The 10,235-nt window shown below is 56.6% G+C and overlaps 1 protein-coding gene across 1 annotated transcript; it reads right to left on the bottom strand.

Annotated features, from left to right (window-relative positions):
* Nucleotides 1-4,196: 4,196 nt before the first annotated feature.
* LOC135994993 (opsin-5-like) lies at nt 4,197-9,773 on the bottom strand. Its single transcript, XM_065645954.1, has 5 exons — nt 9,686-9,773; nt 7,890-8,052; nt 7,662-7,789; nt 5,559-5,887; nt 4,197-4,751 (listed from the first exon to the last, which is right to left on the bottom strand). The coding sequence occupies exons 1-5, from the start codon at nt 9,771-9,773 to the stop codon at nt 4,197-4,199; spliced, it is 1,263 nt and encodes a 420-aa protein (XP_065502026.1).
* Nucleotides 9,774-10,235: the final 462 nt, after the last annotated feature.

Raw genomic sequence — 10,235 nt, 5'->3', positions numbered from 1 at the left:
TCTTCCTTCTACAAGCACTAGGAGCCCCATCCTAACTTAGTGTAATCTGCAAATTTGTGCAAGAGTAAACTTGAGGGGTTTTCATGCTCTCTTAACTTTGGAACCAGCAGGAGGTACAACACAGATGTTGCTAATTACAGAGCCCCAGGCTCCGCCAGCCGGCAAAGCCAGGGGCTGTTTCTCCGGACACTGAGGACCCACACAAAGGGGCAGCAGCCAAACCCAGGGCACAGCCTGGGGCAGCTCAGAGACTCCCAGAAGTTATTTTTCCAGCTCTTCCAGCCCATCCCGTTCACCAAACTAACAGGGCTTTTTTCACTAGGACAGCAAACCCGCTCTGCTGTGCCACAAGCCCAGTCTCTACCTCTGATTTCCCACCAGGTCTCACCCATGGGACACGACAGCGCACGTGATGGGGCTCCAGCACGTCCTGCAGACTCATCACCGCTGCTGTCCCCCGCAGTGACACATCTGCGGGCACCGAGACAGTGGCGGGGCAGTCGCTGGTATGGGGTCGTTACACAGAGGCCAGCTTAGGCCCGACCTGAGCTGCCCCAGAGCCAGACCCCAGCCCTGCTTGTGACTCACCAGCCAAATGCAGCAAACACCCCCAGACTTCCCTGCCTCCGTTTCATCATGAAGAAGATGTTATTTTTAACTCAACCGCTCCAAGACATGCTCATATATTTTAAACATTAAAGCATCTATAGGCTGTTTCCCCAGCCTAATCTAAAAGATGCCATAAAAGGACCAAATGTGATAGCCATTATCTGCCCAGGCACCAAACCCAGACCAAGGCAGCCCCGGCTCGTTCCCTGCACCAGGACCAGACTCCTACCAACCAGCGACACATCCCTGCACCCCAAACCCCCTCCCACCCAGTTCAGAGCTGGGGACCAAGCTGCAGCAGCACCCCAAGATAAGCAAATCGGCTCTCACCACCAGCGACCACCTCCCAAACCCTGACAGACCACAACAACCAGCACAGACCCTACCTCAGCCCCAAGGGATGAAGCCACCATCCTCCTCACAGGCTCACCCCAACAACCACCACCGGACCTGGCCTTGTAGGAAGGGGCGGCCTCTTGTACTCGGGTAATTGGCGGCAGCTGATGGCACCATCCCCAGCTGGGGTCACTGATTAAATCAGCAGCCGCTGGGGATGGCCCAGGCCACAGGTCCAGCCTCACAGGTGCAAACACCTGGGTCGTGGCAGCCCCAGGTCGTGCCAGGGAAGTGACCCTGGACCTGCTGTTTGGCCTGGCCACAGTGCACGGTAGTTGTTAAATTGGTTTTGGTAAGTGGCTGCAGTGCTGCTGCCTGGGCTCCCCAGCAGCAGGAGTGTTTCGCATGGATGTAGATCAAAGCATAGTCAGTGTCACATGCTCTCAATATTATGCACTCTCACACCAAACTAAAGATTAAAATGCTGATCTGGGGTGTTCCTGGAGTAACAAAGGACTTGAGGGACTTGCAGATTTTTCTTCCCTGTGTCCTTTAGGTGATTACCGGACCGCGGTATTTTTTGGCTAGCAGTGGACAAAGCAGCAGGCGGGGGGGCTGGTGAGCAAAGCGGGGACGCAGCGCTGGACCACACTGTGCCCCTGAGCCCATCACAGCACAAAGCACCAGCCCGGCCGGGGTCACGTCCTCGGCCCCTCGACTACCCCAGGGTGTCCATGCCCCCAGCGCCCCCAGATGGCAGCAGCCCTTCGTGTTCCTGTCCTCCGGTGGGACATCAGCCCCGCGCCTCCTTTCGGGGCTCCGGCGCTCCCAGGGCGCGATGGGCAGCGGGTGCAGCTGGGGCTGGGCCAAGGTGGCAGCTCAAGGGTACAGCCCAGCCCGGGCGCCCCATCCCCTGCCCCGGCGCCCCATCCCCTGCCCCGGCAGGAGAAGGCTCAGCTGCTGGGGAAGGGGAGCCCTGCTCGCCCCGAGTCCCCGCGCCCCGTCTCTGCCATTGCCCCCGGCACAGCAGTGACATTGCCGTTTATCCCGCTAACACAGAAGTGAACCAAGTCAAATGGCAGTTTTGCATGAGTGAATTTACTTCAAAAATGTACAATTTCTGAAACACGATGACAAGTCGGCAGAGACACCGAGTGCTTGTGACCCGCCGCGTGCCGCAGCGCCCAGGCTCGGGGAGCGGAGCCCCAGCCGCGGGTGGGACGGGGCCGAGCAGCCATGTCCCGGGCAGGGACCGACCCTCCTGGAAACCTGCACCCACCTGGCAAACTCTGTCCTCTCTCTTCACCGGCCGCCCTGATTTTACTTGGTTTGTTTGCAGCATTTTGCGAATGTTGCACATCTTTGGGCTGTGGGGGGAGGTTTGTATAGCAGGAGTGGGAAGCAAAGGCAGGAGGGTTTGTGCCTTGCATGGCCTTTCAGTTATTACTTGGCGCTTGTGCATAAATCCTGCCCTGCCCCAAAAACCTGCACCTGCGGGTATCATACATGGGCAAAACCATCCTGAGAAGATGCAAGTGCGCCCCAGAGGTATTGACAACCCTCTCTTGTCACAGGCCCCCTCCTGTCACAGCAAAACTGCCAGTTAAAGTGGGTCAGTGGAAGTCATGGTGTGAATTTTGGGGTTGTCTTGTGCAGGGACAGGAGTTGGATTTGATGATCCTCGTAGGTCCCTTCCAGCTCAGGACATTCTATGACTCTATGAAATGACCAAGGGACAAAAGCAGGAGCCACGACGGCCATGCTGTCGTGCGCTAATCAGAGCTGTGCAGCAGCAGCGAGTAATGACGGCACACGCAGGGACAGCGAGGGCGGGAGCACCGCACCCCAGCACCCTTCGCTGGGTGCCCCCACTTGCAGCGACTGCCCTCCCCACCGCAGGGCTCGCGCTGGCCCCTCTGCCACCTGTGCCAGAATCGGCCCATCACATCAAGGCCAGAAACATTGATATTTTTAATGCTCAGGTTCAGCAGTGCACGTTTGTAGCTTAAATGACTTATGTTGGGCATCTCCTGCCATCTGCCCCCCGCCAATCCCCGTCTCCCCCCGTATCCCTGCCCAGCGGGTCTGCACAGTGCTGGGAGAGGGAGAGGGAGAGGAGAGGAGAGGAGGCTGCTGTAGCGGCACTAAGAAAAGGCAGTGATACATCCCAGTTCTGGGAGCGACTGCTAAAAATAGCAATATCTGTATCTGGAGAGCAACGGGAGGAGGGAGAGCTCGGGGTCGGCTTACAGGCAGAGCTGGCAGGCTGAGCACAACCAGCGACGGCATCGGGGGCAGCGGCTGATTCTCAGCACTCAGTGCAGAAAACGTTTCACTATTTCCATTTAGCAAGTCCATAATTTAATGCTGCACCGCTGGCGAGGGGTTGTGGTTTTGGCAGCACGTCTCCCACCTCTGCTACTGACTCTTCTCATCACTTTGAATGCATCTTTTAATTTTGCGGGGCATAAGCAACCTCTCTCAGCACTGTTATTCAGCCTGTGCAAAGCAGAACCGGCCCCGCCGTGCCCCGGGCAGGACGCGGAGCAGCTCGGTGCTGGGACGGGGACCCCCGAGCTCAGCCCCAGGCGCCTGGAGAGCACGACCTGGGATGGCTGTTACTGGCACCAGGATTATTTCAACCCCAAATCCTTACTCTAAAGACCACCCCCCATTTCGATCTATAGGACAGTGGTGGGTTTGCATTCAAATCAAGGGAGGGGTGTAACCCAGCCTGCAGAGAGTCTCTTGAGAGGTACATAAAGATGCTTTGTAATCCCAGGTGAGGTAGCTGAGCATGTGGTCCTGCTTCCCAGCAGGAAAGGACGTGGTCAACAGGAGCTGCAGGAGCTGGCGCTGGGGGGAAGATGCCTCTCGGGGCCTCCTTGCCCCCAGCCCGCCCTGCCAGGCACAGTTTCTTAAGACAACCAAGTTCCTTCTTGGTCATCAGAGCACCAGGATGGAAAAACAAAGGCCAAGGGCCCAGAGAGCAAGCCACAGGAGAAACTGCACCCTGGACTTGCACCCTGGTCAGATTTCAGGCACTGGGGGTCTATTTTTTTTTTTTTTTCTCAAGTGCAAAGATAAGGCTCAGAGTTGCAAGAGCCAAACCCGAGGAGGAGACAAGGTTGGTCTTAAATTTTCATGTCACTTCACCTGCAGAACATGCTGGGGACCCTTCGGATACGTAGGTGAGAGAAACGTTGCATTTGGGTCTGTTTTGCAGTGCACTGGTAGGGGCATGGCTGGGCTCAGAGGAGGTCTTTCATGATATCGGACGGCAGAGCTTCCCCCGCCATATTCACAGCGCCCAGGCCCGACCTTCTCCGTGTGACGAGCACCATCACCTGCACCGTCCCCTTCAGCCCTGGCTGGTGAGCAGCTCCATCGGCCAGGACGGCCAGGGGAGCTCGCCGGGGCGAGCTGCCGCGCACCCGTGCGAGGTTGTGGCACTTGGGGTAGTTACTGAAACACTCGAAAGCGTCGCTGCAGTTTCTGCAAGCCCCAGGGTGGTCACTGAAGCCCGAGGACGGGAAGGGCTGGAGCGCGGCGCTCGGGCAGCCGCAGCACAGGAGGGTGCGGACGGCCTGGAGGAGCACCACGTCCTTGGAGAGGAACTTCTGGAAGTTGGGCTTGAAGAGCAGGTACACCAGGGGGTTGTAGAGCGTCGAGGACTTGGCGAAGGCGGCCGACAGCACAAAGGCCAGTGCTGGCACCTGGCTGGTGTCGCCGAGGACGGTCCACAGGGCAACGATGGCATAAGGGGTCCAGGCAGCCAGAAACCCCAGGCACACAGCGATGCTCAGCTGGAGGAGAAGGAGATGGAGATGCTGTGAGCCTCCTGTGGCACACACGGGATGCTGACCCCCAAAAAAACCTCAGCCACGTGCAGCATGGCCCCGAGCAGCCGGTCACGCCCCCAGGGAAAGGTGTTCATCCTTCTGGACCCGTTCCACTGGAGACTGGGGTGTCAGGCATCAGGGCAGCAACCGAGCATGTCCCAGGTGAGCACGTCGACCTGCGCTCTCTTCAGGTGACTGACGCCCTGTCCCACCTGGGAAACTCGGGAATCACCTCAGCCACCGCAGCAAAAGGGTACAAACCACCCGGCGACCCAGCTGGGACCAGGCCAGGCTCCAACAGCCTCTTGGCAGCACCCAAGATCCCCCCGGCAATCTGTGTGCTGCGGAGCAGCCTGACCGAGAGGCTTTGGAGACAGACCACGCTCAGACTCTCCTCCTCTAGGCAGACACGAATGTTTCCTTTGAGGCCAGGTTTGCAAGCTAGGCTTTTTTTTTCTTTTTTTTAAGGGTATCCGCTTTTTTTTTTTTTTTTGACATATCCTTGGTAAATTATAGTATTAGCTTGTAGTCTGGGGAACAATGACTCATGCAGGCTCCTTTTATGATCTTTTCCAATGTAATTTAAAATGAAAACTCCTCCAGATGATGGCTTTAAATGAGGAGAAATGTGTTATTACCCACACTGATACAAACACCTGGAGAATTCACTGGGAGCAGCAAACACCCCGGCAACGAGTCGTGCCGCGTTCCCCCGCCCGCGGGGCGGTGGGCTGGGGCAGGGGGCACCCCGAGCCCCCCGAGCCCCCCTACCTTCAGGACCAGGCTGTGCACGCTGCGCGCCGCGCGCCGGGGCGACGTGTGCTGCCGGACGGCTCTGTGGGACACCCGCACCGTCCAGAGGATCAGCGAGTAGGAGACGAGGATGAGGAGGCAGGGCAGAAGGTAGCAGAAGATGAAGAGGGCGAGGATGTAGAGCGTGGCCTCCCTGCTCGAGGTTTTCCACGAGATGCAGCAGGCCGTTCCGTAGGGCTCGGGGCCGTAGCTGCCCCACTCGGCCAAGGGGGCCGTGGCGAACACCAGGGCGTACGCCCAGACGCACAGCAGCAGCACTCCGGCGTGGCAGGGCGAGAACTTGTTGCCTGTGGCAGAGGGATCATGGTGAGGACGGTTCCCCGTGGCAGTGGAGAGAGGGGCCGTGCAGTCAGCAGAGCTGTGCCAGCGCTCACCCCCGGCCCCAGGACACACGGACATCCTCCTGTCCCACTTGGCCGGGCAGCCAGAGTAAGGAGCCCCAGAAACGTCAGAGTTTGCACCAGTCTGTGCGGCAAGCGGCAGGATCAGCCGTGCAGCCTCGCTCGGCTTCAGGAGCAATCGCTGGGACGCCGTGTGGCTGCTGGTGGCGTGGGGGGACATTGTCCCCTCGGGGACACGGTGGCACCCACGGGACAGAGGGGCAGGAGGCTGCCCGGCCGCAGCAGCCTGGGTACGGGCGGAGCGGTGGCTCCAGGACGGCTCAGAGCCTTCCCAGACACTGTCATCTGAAGGACCTTTTCCTCTCTGGCTGACTGAAGCGCTGGGGGAGGTGGTTTATTTTCCTTTTTGTCCCATGCCACATCCGATCTAAAGCTCCCTGATCTTCCAAGAGCTCAGTATGAAGTGCTAAATCTTCAGTCATACACAGGAGTAACGTTTTTCTTTGAAATTAAGCAACTGAGAGCACATTGAGATTAGACATTTCCTCATGGGAAACGGGCTGAGGTGTCACAGGGAGATAAGCTCAGCCTAGTGCTGAGTGCTGCCTGATCTCGAGAGCAGAACCTGCGCAGGGAAAAGCCACCAGTACCTGGGCTGCCTCTGAACAGCCCGCTTTTATCTTTATCTTTCCTTCCACCTTTTAGCCGTCTCCTGAGCTGTTGTGCTGGCACATAACCGAGGTGCCTCTGCGCCGGCGTCGTCCTTGAGACACTGTCAGCTGCTGAGGACAAAGCATGTTGGCTGTGGGCAGACGGCAGCGAACCAGGGGAGAGGGGCTGAGGATGCACCCTGGGGTGCAGGTCTGCAAATCAAACTAATATCTTTGATTTCCCATTTAATTTCTATTTTTGGTCTTTAATCCAGAGTCTATTCTGAAGATAAATGCTAGATGGAGGATTAGGATCTGAGCTGAGGAAATAAAGAAGCAACTCCGAATAGGAGGAGCTGTAACTGTGCAGGGGACACCCCTGGGTCCCCTCGCTTCCTCGAGTGCTCCCTGCAGTCCATGCCCTCCACAAAGAGCTGGTGCCCAAGCCTAGAGCTGCAAACATTCACATCAGCTCTGCGGAGGAAGTCCAGGTGAAAATAGGCTACAGAAGCGAGCTACAACGCTGCAAACCCAGCCTTCCTGTATTCATTATTTCAGTGAATTAAATACATTCGGCCTGTGGCTCTCCCAGCAGGGACAAGGGAAAGCGGCTCTTCCTCGTGCTGCCAGAGCTTGTGGCTTCCCAGATGCAGAGTCTGCTCTGGCCTAAGCTCAGGGCTGTGTATGGGTGTTCAAAACCCTGTGACCTGCTGTGATACAGCAGCTGGGACTTTTCTACAGGGGCAGGACACCCTCCTTGATACTTTTCTGGACGATGCTCCTGAGCCCTGGAGCAAAGCCGGCTCTGGAGGCAGGGACGGCTCAGATGCACGCACGGTCATGGGCACAGGGTGCTGGGGCTCCGTAGCCCCGTGCAGGTGGAAGGGGCTGGATACACAAGTGATAAAAGCCTCCAGAGTCTGCAGCACCATGTACTGACTGGGAACGGGCTGCCCTGCGGCAAAGCTTTCCCAGAAGAGGTGGATCTGGCCCATAAGGAAAGAAAAAAACCCGTTACGCTAACAGAGAGGGGCGTAAGCACAGATCAGATAACACATCCCAGCACCTACCATATGCTGGGTAACAGATCTTCAGGCAGCAAACCGTGCTGAGCACCGTCAGGCTGGTGAGGCTGCACAGCCCAAACAGGACCCCGCAGAAGGCGTAAAGGGTGCAGACCGCCTGGGTGAAGAGCCACCTGCGAGGGAAAGCCTGTCAGCGATCTCCACGTGTCACAACACGGTTTGTGAGCTGTGCCCGGGGCCATCGGCCGGCGCGGAGCCGCTTCCACAGGGTACCTGTGCGCAAAGAAGGAGGAGGTGGCCAAGGGGAACAGCGTCACTGTCATGCTCAGGTCACTGATGGCCAGGTTGACGATGAAGAACTCAGCAGGCTTCAGCACGGACCTCTTCCGATAGGCCACCAGCAGGAGCAGTGAGTTCCCAGAGAGGGACATGATGCCTGTGGAGAAGGCAGAGGAACAGTGCTGTATGTAACAGAGCCAGGAAAGGAGCCAGAATCATCTTGAGATGTTTGGAAGCAAACACCGGAGATGTCTACAGAGGGTGGAAAGGGCTGCAGGCTTCCCTGTCCAGAGTGGGCTGAGCAGGGGAGCCCGCGGGACCTGCAGAGCTCTGTGAGCACATCTGGAGCTGCTTTACATCAAATCTGATCCTTTCCCCTTCCTGAGCTCCTACAGAGGTGTTTGGTAGGAGGGCAGCGATGGGATGAGACTGCAATGGCCTCCGGGTGCAGGAGGATCTGGCCAGAGTCACTTCTTCCAGCTGGAAGGAGCCAGAGGGAACTTCCTTCCAGCAGGATAAATAACGGGAGCTTTGTGCGATTGCTCCTCTGATGTGAGGCCAAGGAGCTGGGCTCCTTCGCCTTTTTAATTTCTTCCTGGCAGTGTCACTCCTGTGAGTACGTGTTGTCCACTATCATGGTAACAAAATAAACAAGAAGAAAGGCATTATAGAGATCAAGGAAAATCCAGACTAAACAAAAAAGGCTCTTTGTTTGCTGTTAATGCATTTAAAACAACAGTGGTGATTAAAATTTTATAACAAGGGCTATCACTCTTTTTTTTAATTACGTAATTGTCCTTTCATTGAAAAGAGGTTTCAGTGTCCTCAGAAGGGGAATCTTTGCTTCTTTTGGAGCAGGCTGGGTAGGACAAGAGTTTCTCCCTAATGGATTAGGCTGTAAATTAAACATCATGGTAAGAATCAGCTTCCAAAGCTGCTGAACAGCCAACACTGAAGTTCCTCTCAGGAACAGGATTCCCACGCAAGACCTGGCCAAATCCAGGGCTCTGGAGCTGCTGGAGGGTGGAGAACTGAGATGTGTGCCCTTGTTCCCAGCCTCACGAGGAGTTTTTCCCACAGAGCAGTCTCACATCTGTACTAAGTACATTTGATGAGCATTACTAATTCCTGGCAGCTGGAGGTGCCTATAGGACTGCTGGCAGCCCCAGTGGGGTGAGCACCCCTTGGGTCCCCCATGTTCGCAGGCATGAAAAACCTCTAGCATCTGGGAAACAATGTGCTCAGGGCTCAGAAAATTCGCTTTTTCTTGCCCACCACTCACTTCTGGCCCCCATCAACCAGGGCTAAGCCACCACAGAGCACGACCCAGCCCCTCAGGTTTGCCCACTGGCTTTTCAGTGCCAAGTGCAAACCACAGGACATTGACCAGCATCTTCTGTGGAAAGCAAGGGCCAGCTGGAGGTCCGAACCACCTCCAGCAGCCATGAAGCTGGCAACGCTAACACAGAGTCCCAAGCCATCTCACCTCATGCGGCTGCAGCAGAAGTTACAACACGTTCCTCAAAGCTTGTTTGTCAACTTTCCAAATATTTAAAAGCATGACAGGTACTTGCAGTTCCCCTGAGAGGGGAATGCAGTCACCAAGCCTTGGCCAGATCATCCCTTTGAGTAACGTGGGGAGGGCTGACATGGGAAGGGCCAGTTGGATTATTCTGCTAATGAGTGACCACTTCTGGGAGCATCAGTGACTGCAAAAGGCCTGAATGTCTCTCGCAGGCACTGGGCTGCCTGCAGCAGGGACACGGGTAAAACAGCCCACCTTTCCTTACCAAAGACTAAATAGAGCGTGCCAAAAATCAGGTCTTCTCTCTCCGACAAGGTGGAGATGAACACAGAGGCGTTGGACGTATTTCCCATCTGCAGAGCAAGACACAAATACAAGTGAGAGTGAATCTTGGCTAAGGAAGGAGCGCTCGGCTCCCCGGCTGCAGGGGGACAGCTCTGTCACCCATGCCTGGCACGGTGCCACGGCCAGGCCAGCAGCATCCGACCCCCCGTGGGACCCCCCGGCCCCACCGCTGCGGGACCTGCTTCGGTAGCGCTGCGCACAGCGCTGGCCTGGGCTGGAGGACAATCGTAAGACCAGGCTGCTAATCTCACTTGATTACCATTTTGTCAATTACGGATTTTACTGATGCATTAGCCTTTGGATCTAAATTTTCTTTGCAAGTCTCAGCCATGCACAGATGGCAGCAGGGGCTGCGCGTTGGGACACAGGGACCAGCTGCTCAGAGCTGGAAGCTTTGGGTTCTGCAAAGTCCCCCACATCCTCCAGGCTTGCGCCGTCCTTTGCATGCCTCTGCCTGTCCCTGTGTCCAC

This window comes from Caloenas nicobarica, chromosome 15 (genome assembly GCF_036013445.1).
Source record: "Caloenas nicobarica isolate bCalNic1 chromosome 15, bCalNic1.hap1, whole genome shotgun sequence".
Lineage (NCBI taxonomy): Eukaryota > Metazoa > Chordata > Aves > Columbiformes > Columbidae > Caloenas > Caloenas nicobarica.
This window is presented reverse-complemented; position numbering and strand designations above follow the sequence as displayed.